Source organism: Lepisosteus oculatus, chromosome 7 (genome assembly GCF_040954835.1).
Source record: "Lepisosteus oculatus isolate fLepOcu1 chromosome 7, fLepOcu1.hap2, whole genome shotgun sequence".
NCBI classification, from domain to species: domain Eukaryota; kingdom Metazoa; phylum Chordata; class Actinopteri; order Semionotiformes; family Lepisosteidae; genus Lepisosteus; species Lepisosteus oculatus.
This window is the reverse complement of record NC_090702.1, coordinates 40,833,386-40,860,080: the sequence shown is the minus strand read 5'-3', so window position 1 is coordinate 40,860,080 and position 26,695 is coordinate 40,833,386. Positions and strand designations below refer to the sequence as shown.

At 35.4% G+C, this 26,695-nt stretch overlaps 2 protein-coding genes across 5 annotated transcripts in view; one reads left to right on the top strand and one right to left on the bottom strand.

Moving 5' to 3' along the window:
• Positions 1-1,873: 1,873 nt before the first annotated feature.
• socs2 (suppressor of cytokine signaling 2) lies at positions 1,874-13,287 on the bottom strand. Of its 2 annotated transcripts, none has more exons than XM_015352373.2 (3): positions 12,759-13,287; positions 10,633-10,822; positions 1,874-7,262 (listed from the first exon to the last, which is right to left on the bottom strand). In XM_015352373.2, exons 2-3 carry the CDS (start codon positions 10,757-10,759, stop codon positions 6,802-6,804), a joined length of 588 nt encoding a protein of 195 aa, XP_015207859.1. In that variant the 5' UTR covers positions 10,760-10,822; positions 12,759-13,287; the 3' UTR covers positions 1,874-6,801. The 2 variants fall into 2 exon arrangements, with proteins under 2 accessions (XP_015207859.1, XP_006633374.1); XM_006633311.3 differs by lacking the exon at positions 12,759-13,287 and adding an exon at positions 11,631-11,766.
• ncaph2 (non-SMC condensin II complex, subunit H2) overlaps positions 11,961-26,695 on the top strand; it is a 29,376-nt gene continuing 14,641 nt past the window's right edge. The window contains exons 1-3 of one of the 3 annotated variants that reach the window (XM_069192500.1): positions 11,965-12,049; positions 17,487-17,646; positions 26,226-26,291. The gene's annotated coding sequence lies outside the window, so the exon portion shown is untranslated. Of the gene's footprint in view, positions 12,050-17,486; positions 17,647-26,225; positions 26,292-26,695 lie in introns of all 3 variants that reach the window. The other 2 variants (XM_069192501.1, XM_015352370.2) reach the window with 2 other exon arrangements.

Sequence of the window (26,695 nt, the reverse complement as noted above, 5' to 3'; positions counted from 1 at the left end):
TAAATAATAACGCTAAAAGGGTACACCTGGAGAGCTTAATCACAAGGACAATAATGGGAGCAGTGGAGTGCCCTCTAGGGAGGGATGTCGGGCGTGACAAAATTGGTTTCAAAATTGGGAGTGTATATCTATTAATGAGCATGCATTCACCCTTAAGAGGCCATAATAGTTGATGGAGGAGGTAAAAGGTTGAAGAGCTCAACTTGACTGGAATGCATTACACATATTTTGTGAATTATCTTTTTAAAGCAGGTGAATGTCTTGAGAAAACCCCGATGCCTTATTTATGTGACCTTCCATACAGTATCTCGGTAAGCTTAAATACTGTACATAGTACATTAATACTGTACATACTGTACATAAATACCAGGTTCAATAAATATGTAAAAAACATGTAATTATCTGAACAACAACCAACAATAAATGAAAGAAAAAAATATTACAATTTCACTTGAATTTCTGTATGTAAGCTATTATGTGGTAAGAATGCTGCTTCTTACACTGAACTTCCCATTATAAAAAAATTTGAACACGCTGTCTTTAGGAAAGTGTCTTGAAGTACTAAGCTTTTTCCGAATTAAAGAACCTCTAGAATGTTGCAGTTTCCGCTCAGGCTTTGGAAGAGGATCCCTTCAAAGTTTTCAATACCAAATGAGAACGGTAAAACTGGTTACTTCTGTATCAGGGATGCCAGTGTTGTAGAGAAGCATCCCTGGCCAAACAGGATCAGCTGATAAGCTTGGTGATCAGTACCCATTAGGGGCAAGAGTAAAGAGATGAGTTGAGTAACGTGAAGATAAGTGAAGCGAAGATGGAGGATTGGACGACTCAGAATTAGTCAAGCTAAATACTCAAGTAGTTCAGGTAGTTAGCTGCGTCAGTGTGCGTAGGCTGCAAAGGAACGTGTAATAGGTTTATTCCATGCTGAAAAGAGAAGGAATTCTTTTCAGCGTGGAATAAACATATTACTTGTTCCTAAATACACAAGTGCCTGATTGTGTTCAAGTGAATAGTGAAGATTGAGAACCAGGCGATAAGGAGTTAATGAAGTTTGATACTCAAGTGCCTGGTGGTGTTAAATTGAAGAGTGAAGTGAAGATTGAGAATTGGTTAACAAGGTGTTAATTAGGCTGAATTATCCAGCACCTGATTGTCTTAAATTAGAGAGTGAAGTGAAGATTTAGAATTGGTTAACAAGGAGTTAATTGGGTAGAATACTCCGGTGCCTGGAGATGAAATGAAGGCAGAGAGCAAAGAACTACCAAGAAGACCTAGAGAGTGTGATGTCTATGTGTGTGAGTAGAGCCAAGGACAGACCAGAAGAAGGAAGGAGACCATCCCGTCTTTTCTGAGAAGGGTCAAACACATGAGGACTGGGATTTTGGATGGGGTCAAAAAGAACAGGACAACTCACTAAAAATGCAAAAAATATGGTGGCATTCTGGCAAAGTCAGGATCGTGATGGAGTGTGTGTCAGATTGTATCACAGAAAAAAAACTTTGTTACTAACTGCTTTTCACAAATCATGAAAAGCAGCATCTGACTGAGACTAAAATAAACTCCTCTTGACTTCTTGCATAAGAAAATATGTGCTGCTTCTGGGAGTAGCTTTATATAATCAAATTACCCTTATTGAATTAGCAACAATGGAAAAAAAAAATGTTTTAAGGTTTATTCTGACAGTATTGTATACACTGTATAAAACATATCATCTTGGGTTTATTTTTTGTATATGTGAACAGAATCTAGGATTCTCAACAAAGGCATGTCTTTGAAAAAAGGCATCGAGGCATTATGACAATCCCAAGAAAGAAAACCCAGTTAAGAAGGAAATATTTGATGTGTTTTCTGAAAATATGCAAAAGATTAAAAATAAGAATGGAACAACATTTTTATTAATGCAATAGTAGCAAAAAACATTAACACCGAACACTCGTACACAAAAAAATGAAAGTACATTGAAAGTTGTGCTATTGGTATCTCAGAAATTAATTTAGTCTGCAAACAAAATCATTTGAGATGTATCAGTTTATTTTCACAAGCAAAGAATGAAAAAATGCCGAACTCAATACGGCAGGCATGTAATGGATGTCCTTTTCTAACCTGGATTTACTTTTGAAGCTTTCAAGTATGCTTTTCACCATGTTTGTATTTTTAAATGAAAAAAAAACAATGTCCATTTCAAGTCAGGTTTGGCACACAAATAATACACCACCCACAATTTTCAGGAAGGGAGTGGTTTGAGCATACTGTATTTGTAAACCAAATAGCAAAGATTACCTTTAATATTGTTCTTGGAAATGAAAATAAGTAACAGAAAAAAGCTCAAGAATTCCTAAAGACAACCTATCTGAAATACAGAAAACAACTTGTAGGGGACATGATGTTTCCATTTTTTTACTTAACTAACTTAGGTTAAGTTAGTTAGTTAACTAATTTAGGTTTCAATAAAACATTTCTCATGTCCACGGAAGACTGGGGGTTTAATTAAAGAAATATGATTTCCCTAATGATAATCAACTGAAAGAGAATACAAAGGACAATAGAACTGTGTGACTTGTAAGGATTTAATAAAATGTGCAAAAAGAGTATGGAAGGATTTTAGACAGATAGTATATTTGTCCCTAATTCTAAAAGCCAGTGATTTTCTGTGATTTTCTACAGCTCTATGGCCTAAGAAGCAGTATTTATATCATGCAATGTACATACAATTAATTTACAGTTTGCTTTATTCTTAACTCAAACTACTTTAAAAATCAGCACGAGATGTTTTTTTTTCTGTACACATACTGATCTAGCTCTTCAAACATTTATGTCTACAGTATTTTCCACTTAGCTCACTAATTTATCTGACCAGTGTCAATAAAAGGCTTTTTTCTCCAATTTAAAATGACTTATATTCTTAAAATAAAAGCATACAAGTCATTTAAAGAATTAATAGCTGTAAAATGTGGTGTTTGTTTTGTTTTATTTTTACAGCAGTATATTTATTTTTTCCATCATTATTATTGAATGTAAAAAAAGTAAATTTTAGGAATTGTTTTTGAAAATAAGGTAGTTACTGTACATTTACTGTAAGTAGTTAGATTTTCGAGAATTTGTAATATTTTACATTATGTTGGATATTAATTGTGTAAAGTTATGCACATACATAAATATCTGTTCTGCTTAAAATCTACTAATTTAGTTGAATACATCGTCATATTCTGGGAAATATTTTGTGTAATGTAACAAATATCATAGTATGCACACTTTAGGCACATCCACTAATTTTTATTTCATGTAAAAATAAAGCCTTAAGAAATATCAAAATGGGCAGCAATATAATTAGGATCAAGTCAACAGGACAGATTATCAATCTGACTTTAACTATACTGTTTGGTTTATACCAGAAACTAAATTAGGAATTTAGAGTTTCTCTGTTTTTGTAATAATTACTATCCTATATATGATACAGTATTGTGTACCACATCCAAAGAAATATTTTGTCTTGCTCAGTAACCCAATTGGGGTTCTTAGCTACACTGTTGACCTCAGAACATGACTAAACATGATCATGTCACAGAACACAACTGTGAGCACTGGAATCCACATTCTTATGAAAACTTTTTTTTGGTGCCTGTAAAATATGCCTAACAAACAGGCTATATTTCACACTGATCTGCGATAGCTATGAGATCACTGAGGTTTCTTTGGTTATATTTTTAGCACACAAATTTTAGTAGATAATACTGATCCACACAAATTCCTTTGGTTGAAAGTCTGTTTGCCCATTAACATACAGGTTTTGGAGAACACCAAAAAGAAATATGTATAAGTATCATAAAATAACAAGAGAACTGACAAATAAATAACATTTTGCTCTAAGATCTTTCAACAACTGTATTAAAATGACTTAAACAAGAACAATGTGGGATCAATGTGTTCTTTTCAATTTCAAATAAAATCATAAAGTTCAGCATAACTTTAAAATTAATATTAATTTTAAATCTGTAATCTGTCATATTTATTAAACCTGGCAACTGAATACATGTGGTGCAACACAATTTAAATAATTTAGGCATGTTATGCCAAAAATATAGTCTATTGCATCACTGTAAATCTAGTTATCGTTAGGTACTGTAGGTATTTCTAGAGACCTATTATAGTTGGACTTCAAATTCTAAAACACAAAATACCAAGGGCAATTCTGAGAACCTTTAACAGGTGAAGGGAATTTTTTTCATCAACACAATCCACAATCCACACTAAACAATAATCATTTGATTGCGGTAAACTGGTTTTCATTATTTTAATTTTTCCAAAAAATTTATTTTTTTAATTTTAATTAAATTGTTTCATTGTTTTATCCTAGGTAGAGTATAGATTGCTTAATATCTTAAGTATTTCATGGAATTTCAATAAATCTTTTTTATTTCAGGCAGATTATGACAATAACTTTAATAAACTAAAGATATTTTACTTTAATTGATCATGAAGATAAACCAGTATCTTAGCTGCTTTCTCATCTTAGGCTGTTTCCAATTATGTTTATATACAATACTACTTCTTTACAATAACTCATCTATTCCTGTATTTTATGTTTTAGAAAACATTGTGTGAATACTTCCAGGCACAACTTTCTTTGAAGAGCACTACTACATTTACGAGCTTAATTAATTGGCCAAATTCCAATCATTCTTTTTCAACTTTAATGTTAATGCTGTTTTGTTTAATTTAAAATAACATCCTGTCTTGTACTGATTTTAAAGTATATACTGTACTTGTCTCCTACTCTGCATTACAGGATGGAAATAAGGGAAATAAAAATAAATCACTTGAGTACAAAAGCTTTTCTCTGCCATAAAAGAAATGTCCTTATTTAGACTTGCCTGATTTCAAAATGTATCATTAGATGTGCAGAAAATAAGAGCATATAAGATCATTTTTTTGTATCCAAATACTTTCTGGTAAATTAAATCTTTTAACTATTCAACACACCTGAGCAAATTGCAATTTGTTTGGCACCTTTTGAAAGCTAATAGCCTAGACAATAAATTAAAACAATCTCAGAATACAGTATTGGATTTAATAATTTTCTTTTCATACTAATGTATCAGAGCAGACAGGATAGACTACAAAATTAAATTTCAGTTATGATATGATTGCATAAAGTGATGCAAAACTTGGCTACTTTTAGGAATGCAGATAATGTATTTAACATAAAATATAGAGATTTGATGACCTGAAAGCAATGAGGTCAAATACAATAAATTAGATCCTCACTCTCTGACCAGGATAATGCAATTAATACGACTCAGATACTACAATGCACTTTACAAGTTGAATTTGTTGTAATTTCTGTACTCCTGAAAAATAGATGTGGAAAATGAGCAAGCCTGGATATAATAAGACATCTCATCAATCAACAGTCCAAAAAGCAAACAGTAACTACAGTATAAATATCAATGAGAAATAATGCAGAAACTCCAATTAACCTGTGACCCCTAAATAAATGCCTTACTCAGTTTCAGTACAGAATGGTTCCAGTTTCCATTTTAACATCAAATTTCTCATCTTATTTGAATTTTACCCTTCGAAAACACAATGTAACTAGAATCCAGAAAACACCCATCACCTGTAAGGTTTCACTGTCTGTCATTATTTCACAAGATCATAGAAAGAAATGGGCATTAAATTGTTAAACATTGTAGTTATATTTTAAAATAGACACCCCTGTTTAGTCATGGTGAACCCCAATCCAATAAGTCTTATAGATCACATTGCCTCAAATTTCCTATTTCCAAAGACTGGGAACACTTATTAATTATTGCTTAAAAAGGCTCAGCTCTGGAACTCTGTTCCTCATGGGCTAAATTTGTGTTCCAGATTTAGAGATTATTTAACACATCACCTGGAACTGATCTGAATTAAATTGTTCCAAGTCTTCAGAACCTGATGTTTTAATAGTTACCTGTAAAACTTGCAGCAGTGAGTCTCTCCAAGAACTGGTTTAGAAATACCCACTCTAAGAAACACAAACATGAAGAAGGATGGTGGATGCAGACTGGTTTCAAGTGGTGAAACATCCCGCTTCAATTTGACTCATTCTCTATTGTATTTTTTTTTCTTTGATTTAGACAGAGGATCTGTTCCATACATTGAAGCAATCTAAATTAGCTAAATACAATGATAACTGATTATAAAAGATTAAGGTAAAATGTACACCTGAACAACCTTTTCAAAACGCTGGGATAAAAACTAGTCAATTTTTTTTTCATTTCTTCCACCAAGTGTAACGACAAAGTAAAAGCATTTATTTTCAAGTGTTAAAAATATAAGGACTTGTAAAAGCACAATTCCCACAGCTGAGTTCATAAAAATGATCACATATACAGTATGTTAAGTAAGGGCACCAAAGTCTCAGTCAACAGAAAATGTCACATTTGTATAGCAGTCCCAGAGACTTCACCTAAATAATGGAGCTATTGCTTTGCCAAAAGCTTTTATTGCTTGCGACAGTATTAACTCAATTTGTGGCACAAAACAAAAGTAACAAGATTGTGTCAAAGACAGAAAATATCCCTTAAGCCTGTCAATGAAATGTCAGATCTTCATTTCAGATAAAAAAAGATACAAAATAAAAATAACACTTACAAATGTACTTCTGTGATTTTTAATATTGCTTGTAGATAATCTGCATTCATGCCACTCCAAAATCTTCATGAATTTAAACACTTTTTAACCCCTTATTTGGCAACAGTGAAGAAAAAAAAATATCATAGATTGAATGTGTGTACACTGTTACAAAAAACACCTTTATCAAACGTGGTAAATGTAGTCTGTTAAATAATCTTTCAGCCTGTTAGGCAGAGGCAGGTCCTGAATCCTTTTGGTTGCTTTATTGATGGAGATCCTACAGAGATGCTGCAGAGATGGTATTGATGTATAAACTGGCTTGGTCAAAAGCAGCTGGACTGTGCCATTGGGTGGGTTAAGAGACTCTGAGCCTTTCAAAGTCCTTGACAGAAACACATAGTGTTCTACAAGATGAACTACGCTGTCAAACTGCTTTAGTTTGGGTTTGATGAGCACCACTGAGTCCAATTTGAATTTGCCATCTTTGTATTCTATGCGCAAGTTGGTTGGCCCCACGGAGGTTTTGGCAGAGATGGTAAACAGGTAGTCCCTTTGTGAGCTATCCCTGACCAGGAAGGTGCCCTCCGGTGTGTCCTGGAGTATCTCTTTAGCTTCACTGGCAGTTAAACTACCCCAGTACCACCCTAGTCAAAACAAAACAAATGCATTGGATAAGTAATTCAAGTAAAATAACAATTATATTATCAATATAAAAAAGTCCTTATTTCCTTTACTTATACCTTAAATAATGTTTCAGTGCTGCAAAAACACCCAAAAGCATACCTAAAATAGCATAATTCCTTTCTAGACTAATACTTTAAGTTGAAAAGGTCAGCGATCTCATCTCATTTAAGAAAAAAATCCAGCATAAAAGAGTTTAGTTACTTTTACAATAAAGACATTGACTGAAAGATGCTAGCTGAATATCCCAAAGGCTCTGTTGCCCCATTGTTAGTATCATTTATGTCAGTAGTAGCAAATCAGTGACATGAAAGGCATTAATTCCAAGATCATGTACAGTACACTTACATTAGTCTCTGTTTAAGTACCTTGGAATGAAAAAAAATGTACAATCGAGGAGACTGAACTAAGTCATTTCATGGACCTGTAAAAGCTAAGTTACAATGTAACTGCTTGTTATGCGTTGTTGTATTTAATCGGCCAAGACACAATCTAATAAGTGGAAAACACAATACTTTGTGAAAAGCATTAGTTCATTCTATTAGATCAGCAAATGCTCACTGTTTTATAGAATCAAAAGAGCACCATGAACACAAGTAGAATCTTTGTGGAAGTGCCTTTAAATTTGAAATAAGGTGGCACTTCTTTACACAAAGGGTTGCAAGAGTATGGAACAAGCAACCTATCCATGTTGTTAAAGCCAAAACCTTGATTTTTTAAAATACATTTCTTGAAGAGATCCTCAGAAAAATAAGCTACTAACTACCACTAGATGGGCACAATGACCATTGGGTGTTCTCATGTACTTAACAACATATCTTGTAGTGAAACACTGGTTGCAACAGAATACCGATCTGAAGATACAGCAAAAAATACCTAGCATGATAGAAGTTCCAACTCCAGTAGCACACAAATGATATGTGGAGCTTACAGCAATGGGAAATTGCAGCAGACTTTAGTACGGACCATCAGAAATCCTGCTTAAGCACAAACAGACTCTGCTGAAGACAGTGAGTGTCTGTGTCCCTTTACAGCCAAAACATTAATGGAGGTTTGCTCTATTTCTAGATGACTGTACAGTCTGCACAAAGGAGCAGCATTTTGAACTCTGGTCTCTAAAAGAAACACTTGTGGTGTAATTAAATAGATAAGAAGCACCATACATTGTGGCAGTGATCTTAAATTCTTAATTTCAGGCTGTTTTGCAGTTCTAATAGAAAGGTGATATCTTATTACTCATTTATCTGTTTGCTGTTGGTCAAAACTGTTGCATTTCCTTACTAAGCTACACTTTGTTGAGCCCTTGCTCTTTGATTGGTCGCCTGACTAGATTCATGTCTGGATTATTGTGCCTGTGAGCACACCTAATTTCAACCCCAAGTGAACTATCCACGATGATCTTGAAGAAGGCACATTTATTTGACAACATCATTCTGGAACTAGGTGAGAGCTACCCACTGACTAGAGAAGAAGATGGTGCAAGGGCCAAACTCGGAAAATCAACTTAGTGATCTGGAGCTAGTGCCGTCTCCACTGAGCAGCAGTGGAATGACAACATGGAAGTCAACCGAGCCACCTCATAGCTCCAAAGTCCTGGTTTATGATTTTGGTGTTTGTGTTGGTTTCCTCGGGTACTATAATTTCTTCCTAAGTACCCAAAGGCTCTTCAAAGGATATCTTTACATTTATTTGTCTGACCACTGGTCTCCCATGATGAACACATGTGTGGCATCCTACCACTTAATACTCTGCAGAGAGCTTTGGTGCCTCTTTGACTTCTGCATTTGAGAATAGAGAGAACTGAGAGAAGTACAGATCTAGATTTAGTCTTCAGCTAAAGGTGACACTTAGGGAAATCAAATTGTATTTTGAGTGGTGTTGACTTAAAAGTGGTACCAGAAAGTCTTCTTATGACACATGGAGGGTTTTTCCATTCCTCATTTTTAATCTACACTGCTCCTGTGGAACACTTTATACAGTATATGTGGGTTTTCAGCACTTTTGACCATTTTAAATTTCCAAGCACAATTATTGCACAACAGACTCGGGCGGATTTTATTCTACAGCCATGTGACCCTTTTTGTTTTTGATCTGTTGTGAATAGCCATGCACGCGCTAGCAATCGCATTAAATAAACGATCTTCAAAATGTATGCTGGAAATGTGGAAATCTGGACCCACATTAAAACGGCCTGAATTATACAGTACATGTTGCAAGCAGGCTACTCCATGAAACTAAGAGTTAAGAAACTCTTCTAAATGTAAGTGGGCATATTCAAGAACAGTACAAACTAAAATGGTAGCAAAATGGCTGTGTGAAACATGGAGAAACTGACTTAAAATGATTCCAAAACTCAAACTGCTTTGCACTTCTGAAGAATTGTAATTTACTCTGAGATAGACTCATTTATATTGAATTATTATGTATTAATTCCAACGTGTAGCTCCCATGTATCTTCTTTGAATGATTCATGCTTTCTTTGAACAAGAATTAAATTGGAAAAATAATAAAACAGGCTCACTTAAGGAGTGCCAGTTCTTGTCCTGGATAGCCATTGAATCTTCTGGAACCCTGACGTAACATTATCCTGTATAAACTGACTCCACTATGGTTTTGGCTTCTCCAAATCTTATTTTATTCCAGGAATTTAGTTACTGATATTTATAGAGGCCAATAAACCGTGCAAAATGTGGCTCACCAGTTACAGGTTAGATCACCCCTGGGCTACATAAAAATTTAATACAATAATTTACAGATTTTATTTTACTTTAGGCTAAGGAAAGATATCAGCAAGAAAGCATGTGATGACAAAATACTTTTAAAATCCTTGGTAAATCACAAAGAGGCTTATTTGTGTGCATTAAAACACAAAAGCACATCTACAATTGCACCACAAAATCACATTTTGAAAAGCCACGGTACTATATAATCTGAGGTGTATAGAACTTTCCCTGTTTATGATTTGTATGTGTCACAAAAAACAGCTTGCATGGAGTACGAACTGAGCTATCATTAACTGACTGAATTAATTTAAAAATATGAACACTTTAAATTCTTGGTCAACCTGAAAAACTTTAGTACAAACTGCTTTTTCAAAATAAGAAAGGGAAACAGTCCCACGATAACTACCTGGCATAACGCTGCCTCTCTTTTCATAAATCTAATTTACACGGACAAAGAAATATGAAATGACATTTTAAGAGACAGAAAAAAATAGCGTATTACTCGTTTAAACGTTTCCCTAAGAACACTCAGTGTCCTGAAAGGGGCTGTGACCCTGAGTTGTGCTGATGGTGAAATACGTTATTATAACGCAAACTGTGGTCATCGTACCTGTCTTCTTAAGATCTCTCATGGCTGCTGCAATGCGGTTCTGATCGGAATCTACAACTCTGGACTCGGTTTCCGACCTCCTTTCATTCTCTATGGTTTCGGTGGAGTCGGATGAATGGCAGGTCATTGGAGAACACCCTGAAATCCACCTTCGCGCCTCCAGCAATGTCTTTACCTTTTAAGTGTATTCCTTCAAAAAATAAAATAAAATGAAATCAAAATGGGTTGGCTAAACCTTCCTATCTTTTAGTATCGGTACAAATCTATGTTCTTCCACCTAAAACAAAAAAGGGTTAGAGTTACTTTATAATGCACTACTGTAGTAGGGGAATTTTGGATACAGTTACTTTATACACTGTAGTTGTGTAAATTCAGTTACATATTGTTATATCGCCTTGATATTTTGAGATTACAGGCAAGACACTTAACTTTTATTTATAGCATGGTTCATGAGCATCGCAGGCGAAAGGTGAGAGGAAAACGTGTATTCTGCATTTCTGCTACATTTTTTCACTTTCCGACTATTGCATAATACTGGACATTTTTAAACAAACAACACCAAGCACAGGGCTCTCTATTAAACGCACCAAGTCCTAATTTGCCTGTTTGGCGTAAAGAACAAATTTAATGTTCACTCCATTTTTTAAATTCAATAAATTTAAAAGTTAACAATTTTGAAAAAAAAAATACTTTGGAGTCAAGTTCTGTTCTTAACATTGGAGTCAAGTTCTGTTCTTAACACAGAAACGATGGGATCCTGATAAACAGCGTTACTAGTCTATACATAACTTCAACTTTAATTAAAAAAATGAAACAAATGAAGCAATGACAGTAACACACTTCGTTTCCTCATCTTGGACGAGATGGTGTTTAAACGTGATGCAGCCATCATATGAATACAGAAGATTCATTTGAATAAATAAAACGAATGAAAAAAAAAAGAAACGACGTTTTTAGTACAGCTCAGTGCTGTGTCGTTGGAACGAAAACAATCTTACCTGTCAGCACGGAAGGAGCGGGCTCCAATTTAAAAAAAAAAACATTAGTTGTTGCACCAGATTTTGTGTTTCACGGACTTCATCTGACTGACAGTGGGATAAAAATGTGCAAGACGTTATCACATCCACGCGTACAGCGCGAGAAGCCACTTGAAAGAGTTCCCCTGAGCAAAGGCGTTAAAAATCTTCTAATGCTCCATTACCCGTATAAATGGAAGCATTCAACGTATCATCCTTACAGATATATCCACCAGGCACCAAATGTCAAGCCTTAGGTAAATATGAACTGAGAACGTTTTCCCTCTCAACCTCACTGGATTTACATTTGGTGCTGCCTGAACTGTGCACTATAAGCACGAGGACGAGCGACGAGATACCGCATATCTCGTCTTAGCATGGCGCGCATTTACAGAAAAACGGTAAGGATGCGGACATCTTCTGCGACTTCGCAAGTGTTTCTCTTTGCATTTGTATTTTTTTTTTTGTTGTTGTTGTTTGACCCAGTCCGTAAGAAAGACTGCCAGCTGCTAAACACAAAAGGCCGATTTCCAGGAACTTTCCAGGAATCGTGTCACGTGACCTCACCAGCTAACCCAATTTTCTTAAGGTGGCTCCAAAATGTGTTTTCTTTAAAAAAAAACGTTCTTCCACCGTGTTGCGTTGTCTGTCGCGAGTTGCAATAGGTTCAACATTCCTACGAAAATGTATCACATCGCATTTTTTCCCCGTTACATAAAATATGTGTGCTATATCTAAACATTATTGGTCGTCTGCTAAGGTGAATTACAATGCATTTTTTAAAAAAAACGTTGTTTCAATGCAATAATCAATGAAATATTTTCATAAATCACAGCGCGGCGTTCTCCATTTTATGTTCATGTAAACAGAAACACGAAAGTCTTACAAGATAGATCCCAATAAAGTAATATACTATTATTCATGCATTTTACAGTTATACAGCTGCTTTTTTTCCGACTGGCAATATTTTGCTTCCCGGTGTTTGCGAATATGAATACAAAATTTGTATGTCTTTAAAAATGTGAACAGGAGATCAGTGCTTCTGTTCATAAAATGTGTGTACGTTACAATCGCCCACATTATACAAGCATTATATTAATTTGCACTTACCTCGGTCGCTGTTCCTTCAATACCTAAGAAACACGCCAATTCACTTTGCATACGGTACATTTAGCATTACACCTTAGCTTTGCAGTTTCACGGCACGAAAACGAAGTTATAAAACCCGTCCGCAAGGTTTTTAGAGTAGGGCAGTAAAGTAGAATGAAGAGCCACTTATAATGAGATGTAATAAATTCTGGTTAGCCTTAAGTAACTCTTAATCTTTCTCCAGCTACTGCAACAATCGTAATTGTAATCCTAACCTATATTTACTGTATACCAACTGATTAGATAGGTGTTTATATAATGTCCAAAACTAAAACGGGTTTCTTCAAATTTGGACTCGTTCGATCATATTATTCCAATCCATAGATCAAATACGGCTTCAGAGGACTGTATGTCATGCACTTTCGGCACTTGACAAACCATAAATTCTCCTTAGCTCATGTTATGTTTGCGTTTCTTGTTGTAATTAAAACGTTGCTTCACATCTGAAATCATTGTCTTTTATTCTGTCGATGGATTCTAAATATGCTTTTGAATAAAAAAAATCGTAAAATAAATAGCCAGATCGTGGACAGGTTATAGTTAAAACACTTCATGCTGGTAATTGCGACACCACGCTTCCTTAAGAAATGAATTTTTCTGCACGGTATTTCACTTAATATTAACAACATAATGAAACAAAGAAAAAACACGAACTTTAAGGTTGTGGTATACTGACTTTATGTGAGTTCTTAGAAAGTCAAAACAGCTCCGGTACTATCAAGAAATTAACAGACTTCCATTACAAGAAAAATGAAATTCTTCACGTTGTCACATTATCCGATCGAAACTAATTTGTAGATCCTAGTATGGATTATTATAAAATCTGTATTTAAAGTTTAATATCACGATAACCCATTTCGCAGCAAAGCTCAGATTTGTTATTATATAACTGCCTAATTCTTTTTTTTTAATTTTAGATCTGCTTAGATCCGCTTTGGAATAAGAAAGAGAAACAGAAAACTAGTTTTGAAAATACACAATCTATCTCGGTTTTGGCGTTGAAATTAACATGAAACAGCCAATTATCGCATCGATTTAATATGAATTTATTGTAATGCAGTTGAGGAATGAGCTGCAGTGCCATTGAGTAAAAGCATCCTGGGGCCCTTAATTTATGCGAAAAATATTACATAAAAAATACTGCGCACTAGAGTTCAATTACGGTGAAAATGTTTTTCCGAATTTCGGTTAAAGCTGTGTCGAAGAAAACACCATCACCAAACTTCAAAGTCCTAATTTATTTGATTGTTTTCATAGTTCATTGCATTTAACAACCCAATTTAATTACATTTTGGAAAAAAGTACATTAACATGAATCTGTTTTAAAACTCCCACTAAAAATGTTTAAAGTGTTGTATTTTTACCAGTGTTAACTTTAGGTTGTTGTTCCTATTACGATCTCGCACCCTCTCCCCCCCCAAAAAAAAATAAATCTAATCACCATTTTCGGGAATAAAATAGTTTTTTTAGTCTTTTTGAAATGAGCAAACATTAAACAAGCAAACAGAGTACTATAGGGTGTCTACAGATCAGTTAGCTGATTGGGCTTTTAATTATACTGTGCATAATGATTAGCTGTGTCTTGAACTAGGCGTTGTGTTGTGGTACTATTTTAGCAACGCAATAATTGATTTCGGCGTTGATGTGGTAGCAAAAGTTAATGCAGATTCCAAGGTTAAATTGTATCTTTTCGTGGTCGGTGTAAGCTGCTTTTAGTTTATAACTAAGTGTTCCCATATCATCGTGATCTGTCCTTAAAATAAACTAGGCAACTGTTAGGCCTAAATTATTTTATCACAATACAATACTCATGCACGCTTTAAACGCGATAGAGCACGGTTCGCAGCAGTACAAGGTTGTTGGATGTGCAAAACAGAATTAGAGGTGAATTATGTCTTTTTTTTATATGAAAATACAATTTATTATACTCATATGTTGTAAATCAATGAAGACAACCTATGATCACAATCCTCCTGGTTTTCAAATTATAATGCATTCTTCACATAATATGTGTTCTTGAGATCCAGTAATCCGTGTAATACCGATCTAGTTTGGCCATACAGCCCGAAAATCAAGGGCACTCTCGGTAGTATAAACGAAAAAGCAGTGGATTGAGGACTGAACATCTGAATACCTTATTTATATCAAGGTAATGGATGTTTGGAGCAAGATTTACAGCTATTTTGTTGACGATGATTCTATCGAAATCTTTCAAGAAACTGAAAAAATGACGTAATTCTCATATCTTTGTAATTAATTAATCACTGCAAAGTAGGTACAGTAATTAGCACGATGCCTCACATGCCTCACAGTTTTTAAAAGGCAACTTATACAGTAGATACACATAGGTCAAATGCGTGTGTACAATGCATACCCCAATTATCAATCTACAGTATGTGTAAATTAAATGTAACTAGTACTTTACATAACACATAAAGGTACTCATGTGCTGATTTTGCTGTTTGTGTTCTGTTGATTCAAAATGCATCACCCTAATGTTTTACAGACTCTCTCAATTTTTAAGTAGGAGAGTGGTCAATTATTCCAGATTTCATAAAGACCAACTAACAAATACTACCTAATCAAAAATATCTGTGATGATTAGGATGGTTTTATTAACACAGATAAGAATTTAAATTGTGAGACATTGAAAAATGGGAAAATGTAAACATTACCTAAGAATAAAAATGCATTCGTAGTTGTAAACTATAGATTTTTTTTCCCACAAAACCACCTGTTATTAACAAAACAAAATCAGTTCCACAAAGAATTATAGTTTATTTTATCTGTTCCTTTATTTGAGATTAGGAGCCAAATTAAATACAGACATCTTCAAGACTGAATGTCTTTAGTCTTTGAAAGTATTTAAAATTCTGGAGGTTTTTGACAACTTGCTGATGTACTTCAGTATGTGCTGTGAAAGATGAACCCAGGGACGCAGGTGGAAATTAATTGTTTTCTTGGTGCTAAGCAAAGTCTAATTCAAACCTACTGTAGCTAAACCAATACACTGTACTAGTCAAAATCAAGAATCCTTAACTCTGGACCCAGATTATACCAAACCTTTTCACCCAATGGAACACCAGCATCAAGTACTGGGTCTATAATGTGCAGCTGGCAGGTGGATTGAAATTTTGATTTAATTTTATGCTCAAACCATGGAGAACCAGAACGTCGCATGAAACTAGAATACATGAAAACTTTGATCCAAAGAGCTGTGCTCTTACAGCACATTTAATAATGAAGATTAGTTTGGGTTTATCATGTTTCATGTATAAAATGCATGATAATTTTGTCAAAGGCAATATGGTTGAGGTGTTACACTCAAGGTGTACAACAGCAGTATGCAGTGGGCTGGTTGGAACTCCCTTACCTTTCTGTTTACAAGTCCAGAGCGCAGACTGCTCTTCGACACCACTGCCTGTACAAGGCATCTATTATTACCACCCATTAAATCTGTGGGCTGCACCACCTGCCTTTCAAGAATGTTTAGTCTTCTTGTAATGTGGAGCAGTGGTCAGAGCTCAGGAACTATAACTGCAAGGCTGTGGCTTCAAATCCCTGATGGATCTCTGCTGGTTTACCCTTGAGAAAGGTACTTTCAGTACACTTACAGTAGATCGCTTCAGTGAAATGCCCAACTGAATAAGTTCAAATATAAGTCACTTTGGGTAAAGGCATTTGCCAAATAAATGATTATTATTATTTTGACAAAAATGTCCACTTGTCAACTGGGTAAAGGAATTTGCCAAATAAATGATTATTATTATTTTGACAAAAATGTCCACTTGTCAGCTATCTCAGATTAATGACTATATCATGTTTTCTTCCCTATAAGGAAAAAACAAAAACATGATTACAATTACTGTAAATCAAGAATACATCAGCATTCATAATGAGTTAAAGTTTTACAGAACACGATTAACCTACTGTACCTGTAGGTTTATAAATTTGGAGGAAGACGTCAGGAGGAAGCTCACACAAACTCCAAGAGATCATGCAAACCCCATGCAGAGAGCACGACAGTAACTGAACTCAGGGTCCCAGAGCTGCAAGAGAGCAGTGCTAGCGGCTCTGCCATTGTGTCTTCCAACACGTGGAACATAGTTTACTTTATTAGTGATTCAGTGCAATCAGCTAAAATTCTATTTTTCAAATTACCAATTTATTTACAAAAAGAATAACTGCCTGAATTATTGGTGTCCCTCTTTTCAGTACTATGTGCACTCCCCCCTTGCAAGGATAACAGGATAGAGCCTTTTCTAGAATGTTTTATGAGATTGGAGAACACATTGGGAGGGATGTTATATCATTCCTCCATACAGAATCTTTCCAAATCCTTGATATCCTTCTGTGTGAGCTTATGGACTCAATGAAACCCACAGGTTTTCAATGGGATCCAAGTCTGAGACTGAGATGTCATGTCATTGCTTTATACCATATGGTGTCGCGGGAAGCCAGAGCCTACCTGACCAGCAATGAGCGCAAGGCAGGGTACACCCTGGACAGGGCGCCAGTCCATCACAGGGCAAGTGCAAGCCAGTCATCCATGGGGACAATTTAGAGGCCACGGTAAAGGATAACTCTCTACTCTTAATCGAGAAATAAAATAATCATAATCATAATCATCATCATAATAATAATAATAATAATAATTGCTTATATAGCGCTTTTCTGGACACTTTACAGGTAATGGGGACTCCCCTCCACCACCACCAATGTGCAGCCTGGATGATGTGATGGCAGCCATAGTGCTCCTCAACGCTCACATCATATAAGCTATCAGTGGGGAGAAGAGCAGAGTAATGAAACCAATTCATAGATGGGGATTATTAGGAGGCCATGATTGGTAAGAGCCAATGGGAAATTTGGCAAGAACACCGGGGTTACACCCCTACTCTTTTCGAGAAACACCCTGGGATTTTTAATGACCACAGAGAGTCAGGATCTCGGTTTTACTAATTTTAGTTATTCCTTGCATTGTCATCTTAATTAGGTTTAATCTATATTTCTTCTCATATTACACATAGGATGGTAAATTTAATTACATGTGTTTTGAACAAAATTGCAATTGTACACCTTTTTAAAATTAGTTTAATTCACTTTGTATGAATTGGTTCTTCAGAAATTCTTCAAGAATCTCTTCACCTTGTAGAAATCGTGCTTAAGATTGTTAGAGAAATTTCAATTTTAAATCACTGTGTTTTCTGTGGTCTCAGGACTCAGGACAGCAGCTGTAGTTGGATCCAAAAGTGTTTGTAGAGTAATTCCATTTCAGATCATTGGATTTGTAAGAGTTAATAATTTCTGTGTGACATACTCCAACTTAAGCATAGTGACTTGAGGAGTCAGAAAACATGAAAAATTCAGGTGGATGTAAGAAGTACTGCATAGGAGTCAGTAGTTCAGGTGGGTAGCTGCGTCAGCATGCGTAGGCTGCAAAGGAACAAGTAATAGGTTAATTCCATGCTGAACAAAAGAAGAAAGAGAACACAACGTTCACACCTGAAGAAGGCTCCACGGCCGAAACGTTGTGTTCTCTTTCTTCTTTTGTTCAGCATGGAATAAACCTATTACTTGTTCCTTTGCTGCATAGGAGTCTTTAATTACAGAGCACCTCAATAAATATACACAGCCAATTACTAACAGCTTCAACCACCACCTCACATTGTAAGATGCTTTATATATCCAAACTCATAACAATTGCTTATCATGTGAGAATGAGACCCCAAAACCTTTACCATAATCACTTGGGTGTAATTAATCACCTATTATCACCCTGTGTGTCTATTTACAATGATAGAAAGCTATATTTGCATCTAGTGGAAGGTTAACTAATAAACACTTTCCTGAAAGACCGACTTGTCACACTCCATACAGCACGGTATAATGAAATTCGCATTTTTCTCTTTTCTCTTCACTTTCCAGACTATACACGTTGTGACTCTAGGTATTCTCATCTGCAGGCTTTGGCACCACCAGTAAGCAATAAGTATTGCTGTTCAACTATTCCCACCACGTGTCAGACTGTGTAAACAGCTAATTGATATAACTAACTTGATTACAGAGAATTTAAATTTGGACCGTTTATATTTACATTGAAAATGAAAAAAATGTAACTGGAATAATTGCAAAAACAGAACATATAAAATACTAGCAGTTAAACTGAAAATGCAATTGACCTCTGTGTTTTAGTAGAATTCCATGTTTTTGCCGTTTCCATATGGTAACTAAGCAATAATCCCATAGTGTCTCAGGTATTATGAGACCAATGAGAGGTTTATGTAACCACATGTTGAATCTATTATGAAATCTTCCGTCTATAAAATCAGTAATATTTTGAAGGAATGCCCATCTCTCACCTGTCAGTGATATTCTCCGTTTCTCTCTGATTTCTCTGTTTCTGGTCAAGTTCCTATCACAGTTCATCAGCAGACTCCAACTTTCTCCTGAAATCTCACTGGTAACATACAGTAAGCACTTTTGTGTAAGAATTATTATTCCTACACAAATTCTTATTCTGAATTTTCAACTCATCTACAACTATTCTGTATTTTGTTCTGTAACTATGAACTTCCTTAGTTTTTTAAAACTTCTTAGTAGATGGATAAGCTTCCTGTAATTCTCACAATTTCAAACGGTCCTCTGTTGATTGATACTCAAATAAAAAATCCAGTTTATTCTGAAATGCATTTTTTTTTATTATGGTTGATTAGCCTTCTATTATGAATATGGAGGACAGAACGTCTCTTACATAAATAGGTATATACTGCACAAACAATGACAAAAATAAAAATTTTATATGCTCAGACATGACACTAGATGATTGGAGAGCACACGCACAGATATACAAACACAATTCAGAGATGAAAGCATTTGGCAAAAACGCACACAAAGAAGAATATGCAGATTCCACACAGAATCTACCCCAATCTGGACTTTTTAGGGCAATTCTTGGACTGGATATTTTAAAATCATTTTTATAATACACGTGCAAAGTGTCAAATGTGAACTTGTGTGTTGTTTAGGCTTTGAGGTTCATTTTGCTTGAATACTAAAATGTTCCCCAAATACTCTCAGTGAATTGTTAAAATGTGTTGAACAGCAGCCAGCGTTGTTCTTATTGAGTTACAAAGTTATAAAAAAGTAATTTATTGGCATCAAGTAAGGCCCACGCTCATAGGTTTTTCAGGATTCTTGGAAAATTGTTTTCATGGAAATCCGAGCTCTCTGCATTTCAGAGAAATATACTGTATGGCTGCACAAGGCTGATTACATTGCACACTGAGCGGCTCTTGAGTGTCTAAGAGCCTTTTGTCAACTTATTTCAATTGAAAATTAAATATGTCTAAGCTTCACCGTGTCATCTTTCAAAATCAGTTCTTTACAATACAGTACATACAAAAACACTACAAAAATAATGTGCAGCATTTCCAAATAACATCATCACTAAACCTCACCACGAAAACTGTATCTTTAATAATGATACTCTTTTTCATTCTAGCAAATGGCAATTACATGTCCTGCACACATGAACCATGCTGACGGATACTGTACACTGTAACTGTATAAAGTTATTAGAGCAGCAGCAGGCTGCTAGCACACTGACTGAATGGCTGTCTTTTTGTAGACTCTGTTATATTCAGACATATCATTTTTTAGTTCTTATGGCATTTGGGCTATCAGCAGTCATTATTATTTGTAAATGATCTGCAAAAAAAAGAACAAAAGGGGAGAAAGAACAGCAAATTAAGAAAAAAACAACAACCAGCAAATAAACTATGTAGCCTCTCTCATCTTGGCGTAAAAGGAAGAAATGATAAAATTACTGTTCCAACAGTAAAATATAGCCCTATTTTTAAGTCATTGGTATGTGTGTTTTTAAATGACATTTTATTGTATTTTAATTATTTTTTCCATATCAATACAGAAACAAATAGTCTTATACAGAATACAAAAAATATAATAAAATGTGTCTGATAATATATGGAAGCAGTGAGGTTGATTTTCAAATACTCTTTTGGTGTATATTTTCATAAATATTATTTTTTAAAATATCTTTTTTAATTTCTTACATTATCTACAACTAGTGTTGTCAACAGGTCAGTTAATTATCTTTGACACAATGTTTTTTTAGAAAAAGTGACAAGTAACCTTACAAACAATATCACACTAGATGAAAAAACGTCTAAGATGTAGAAATCAATGCACTAAATTTAGTTCAAATGTATTTTCTCTTTTTTGTTTGAAGATCTAACATTAACATAAACTTAGGCTAACCCTAAATCTGTCTCCTTATACTGTATCCTTAGAGCTAACCTTAGTGTCAATTCTAAGCTTAAATCTAATACTAGATCAAACCCTAGCCTTCAGACAGCTTAATCAGAGTCCTAACCAAAGCTGTAGTCTTAATCCTAAATCTAACCCTAGAATTATCCACAGGACTAACTGCACCCTTAGCCTCAAGTAAATACATTTTCTTAATAATATTTTTTTTTAAATAAATTGGTAATACAAAAGGGAATTTTGACAATCAAAGGTCTTAATGATCAAATAATTACAATATACAACTACAGCTGACAAAACAGTTACAGCTTCAATTATATACACTTGCACATAAAGTGTAATTCAGACACGTGCGGGATTTTGCATGCAGGAAGTAAACAAAATGAAGACTATAAATACAGAAAAAGAAACACTGAGAGGCTTCATATGAAAAAGACTGTGTTTTTGTTGACACATCGTTTACTGTACATCTTCTAGACATTTGGGGAAGCAATTAAAAATTCAATTCAGTTCAAGCTGTATTATCCCAAGGGGGAAATTTGTTTTATGGCACAGTCCAGTACAACAATAAAATTCAGGAAGACAAACATAACCAACAGGAAAGACAGAAAAACAGTGTTACTGGAGATAAGAGAGGAGGTAGTTACTTGACATTGTTTTAGATTATATTGCAGTAGAGATGAAAGATTTCCTGGATCTGTTATTTTTACACCTGGGGACAAAGAGGCATCTTCCAGATGGGATTAGTATAAATTCACAATGAAGGGGGTGAGACACACACTCCATAATGCTCTTGGCCTTCTTTATAACCTTTTTCTTGTAGAGAATATTGAGGTTGATTTGCCCCAAGTATTTTGCAACGTGTTTTTATTTATTTTCACAAACTGTTACAATTAATTGTACTGATGTTGCCAAACCAGCAAGTGAGACAGTATGCTAAGACACTTTCAATAAACAACTTGTAGAAAAGTGTTAAAATAGTTCTATCTACCTCATAGTAGATCTACCTGAGTTTCATAAGAAAGAAAGAGTCTCTGCTGGCCTTTTTTATAAATGGTGTCACAAAGTTTCCATCTAGCAAACAAAATTCTACTTCAGAATTGTAATAAAGGAGTTCATCCATGCATTTTCTAACTGCTTTACCCTCTTTATCCAGTACAAAGCCGCAGAGGACAGCGAGCCTAATCCAGCAAGCATTGGGCAGTATACAACCTGGATTGGACCCCAGTCCATCAAAGGCCTTCACACAGACACAAACACACACACTCATACCAGGGCCAATTTTTCCCAGAAGCAAATTAACCTACTAGTACGTCTCTAGACTTCTGTAGGAAACCTGAGCGTCTGTAGGAAGCACATGGGTAAAATATACAAACACCACACAGAAAGCATCCCGGGAATTGAACCCAGGGCCCCAGAGCTGCAAGGTAGCAATGCTAAACCGATTTTCAATTTTTTAAGAACTTTATTTTTTCACAAAAAAATACAGAGAATCACAAAAGAGGAAAGTTTATAATATATATACATACCTAAAACAGTATAGTTCAAGTAGGTACTGTACAGTAGTTGCGTCAGCCTGCTTAGGCTGCAAAGGAACAGGTAAAGGTTTACTATACTTTACATCTAAAGAAGGCTACCCAGCCGAAATGTTGTGTCGCTTTTCAGTATGGAATAAACTTTGACTTTTTCCTAAAACAGAATATATGACTACATCTCACTAAGGTTAAAAAAAGCATCAGTTACATTACAAATAATTACTTTGTTTCCTAGTGCATTAGTTTATGTCCTTTTGAATCACTGAAAATAAAAGACAAATGCATTTTTTTCCTTTACACGATAATCAGTATCACAGGTTTGTGAGACAACTGTGCACCAAGTTAGGTTAATTGGCTGCTGGGAAAATTGACCCTGGTGTATTTGTGTCTGTGTGTGACTTGCAATGGACTGGCATCCCATCTAGGGTGTATCCTGTCTTGCACCTGTTGCTCGCCTGGATAGGATTCGGCATTCCTACCTCCCTGAATTGGAGGAAGCTTTTAGAAAAATGGATGAATGGATACATAAGTACCAGTGCACTTCCTTATTTACAGTATATCAGTAATTTAGACTGGTATAATAAGTGTACTAGTCAAGCTTCAAAATAATATAACTGTATATTGGGAAGATTACCAAAGACGATGGCAATACAAAAAAAAAGATTTAGAAAGAATTCTACACTGGGAAAATATATGGCAGATGAATTTTAATTTAGACAAAGAATCACAGCAGGAAGCAAAAGGCTACAAATACATTACATAATGGAATATACAGAACATTGATCTTGAAGAAGCTACTAGTTAAAAAGATTTATGGTAGGTTTTTATGTTGATACATAATTTACATTTTCTAGACAATATGGAGAAGCAATAAAAGGGCAAAATAATGTTAATATATACCTAAAGGTGTAGAACTATATTCAAATAATGTTATGTTACAATTGTACAATGCACTAGTTAAATCTTATTTAGAATATAGTATATGACATTTGTCACAACATTAAAAAAATTACTGCTCTTTTTTTCTTACTGTCATCTGTATTGGATTTCATACACTCACCCCCCCATGTAAAATATATAGATGAGTGATTATGGATTATTTACTTACATATAACCTATCCATACATCTTGAGAGTTTTCACATTTCTTCTACGTTTTACGGTATTTAATATTTAGTTTATCAGGAGGGCTAGATTATATTAATCCTGTGCTTCAGTATTCCGGGAACTAAAATGGGATGCCAAACTCATTCCAGCTGGCACTTAAATTGCACACTAGTTTAGTACACAGCTGCATACTAACTACGGGTTCATCCCTAGACAGTACACAGTTTTCAATTTACCCACTGACTACACCATTAAAGTACTGTATATTCAAATCAAGTTTACAAGACTAGAACACATGCAAATCTTACTTAACCCAATTCGAGATAATGCAAATTAGAGTTCCTGCAAAACGAGTCTATTGCTTATTATATGTTAACCAGGTGGCCATGGCATGCAACCACATACAGTACGCAAAGTATCTACCATATTAATATAATGAACTCTTTCTATACACAACAGTTACATTTATAAATAATATTTATATTAAAAATACCTATCTGATCTAAAACAGAACACTTATGATTAGCCTCCAATGGTTCAAACAGAAGTATAAGTGCAAGTAAACTGTAATGGAATTGCACCTGCCGTTATGATAGTTATGTAAATGATTGCGTTAACATTATATACAGTACGTGGACGCAGATTTTCACTTCTGACAACACTGCTAACAGTTCATTTGGCAGAAAGGTGAAGCTATAGACAGTTTGTGGAGGTTTTGTTACAGCAGTGACTGCAGAAATGTAGGTAAATTATAAGAGGAAATTTCCAATTACATTAGCTGTGCTATGTTTACACTATTAATTAATAATAGACTTACAGGTGTCCGTGAATACGTGTTTCGTATAGAATAGATACGGTAATTTTGAGACTGATGTTGGATTGGATTAACTGCTGTGTGTTGTCTCCCTCTAGTGGCCGAAGATTCCTGATCGAGTACGGAATCTATCAGTATCTCAATGGCTTTTGAATCATCGCACCGAGAGACACTAGAAATCAATGCCAAAAAAGGCATTCGTTTAAGCACGGCCTTGTTTGCAGAATACAAAAATAAATCATTGTGTTATAACTGTTTATCCAATAAGAGAGGCTATTGCACATACCAAAGTAGCTAATCTGCAAATGCAAAGGATCAAAGAAAAAATCAAACAGCTACAGTAGAATATTAAAATCGTTTTTCAAGCAATTCTGTGGGCATTTTCTGTGGTTTGCATCAGAAAAAGCATCTGACATGAGTAGAGGTATGTACCAAGTATATATAACTAATCAAAGGTTTCTGTTTTGCACTAATGCTTAGAAATTAACTTAAATTTGATTTAGATTTTACAAACTATAGTGTACTGACCATATGCTCTACAGTTGGACTGTGATGCTATAAATAAAACGATTATTTGCATGAGGGTATTGTCAAACCCACTAGGAGACTGAAAATCTGTAAATTATAAATCTGTACCCAGTGATGTCTGTGGGCAATAGAACCCACAAAACCAATTAAACCCACGTGTACTTCAACTCGAACTTTATTGCCATATGTAACTGGTACATGTACTGGTACAATGGAATTCTTACTTACAGAAAGTCTTTCGATTGTTAAAAAAGTGTAAAACACAAAGTGCAGACTTTGTGCATCAAGACAATATACACGCAAACAGACAATGTACAAGCTCTAATGTAAACAATGCAGACATGCAAACAATAACTGCAGATTAAAATTACAGTGAGTTACAGTAGATGGGGTAGGTGTGGTCCAAGGGGCATGGTCAAATGTGTTTACCAATCACACTGCTTGTGGGTAGAAGCTATTGAAGAATCTAGTGGTAAGTGTCCGTATGCTCTTGTATCTCTTGGCTGAGGGCAGTGGGGTGAAGAGCTCATGCCCGGGGTGGTGACTGTCCTCTGTGGTATGGTATGGCTATGGTAGCTATGGTAGGCCTGAATTCTACCATAGCAGCGATCGTCGTAGAGCTGTTTAATCTCTGTGAGACAATGGACGATGATCTTCTAGGCCACATCCACTGTTCTCTGCAGTGCCTTTCTCTCTCGAGAAGAGGTCTTGCCTTACCACACGGTGATCCCATTGGTGAGGATACTCCCGATTGTGCAGTCTTAGAAGTTCACCAACACAGGTATGGGCATCCCCCATCACTTGAGGCACCTCAGGAAATAAAGGTGCCGCTGACCCTTCTTCAAGATAGAGTGCGTGTTCACAGACCAGGTTAGATCATTAGAAATGTGAATTCCCAAAACTTAAAGCTGATGACTGTTTCCACTCTGTTCCATCAATACTGAGTGGGCTGTGAGTGTGCGGCCTGTGTCTCCGAAAGTCCACTATTAGCTCTTTTGTTTTACTCACGTTCAAGTCCAGGTTATTGCTATGGCACCACCTCAGCAGCTGTACGACTTCATCCCTGTAAGTGGACTCGTCATCATCGCTGATCAGGACTATTATAGTGGTGTCATCTGCAAACTTAATGATGCGGTTTTTTCTGTGTCTTGCTGTGCAGTCATGAGTGAATAGGGAGTACAATCTTGGACTCAGAGAGCAGCCCTGTGGGGTGCCAGTGCTCAGGGTGAGTGGTGTTGATGTTTTATTACCTACCTGCACCACCTGTGGTCTCTCCATTAGGAGGTCCAGCAGCCAGTTGCAGACTGAGTTGCACAGTCCTAATCCCCTGAGCTTTGTCACCAGTTGGCTGGGTATGATGGAATTGAATGCTGAACTGTACTCCACAAACAGCATTCTCACATATGAGTTCTGGCAGTTTAGGCAAAACAATTTCTTGGGTATGCAACATTTCTCACTCACTATCGTTTTCGAAACACGAGATCTCTCTTTATAACATCTTATATTTACTGCATTGTGTTGAATTTCTAACTAAATACCCGCTACTGCCAAGTGGGAATGAGAAATAAATATCATGTTTGTTTTTGTAATGGAGACGACTCTACCCAAAACACTATGCAAATCTAAGTA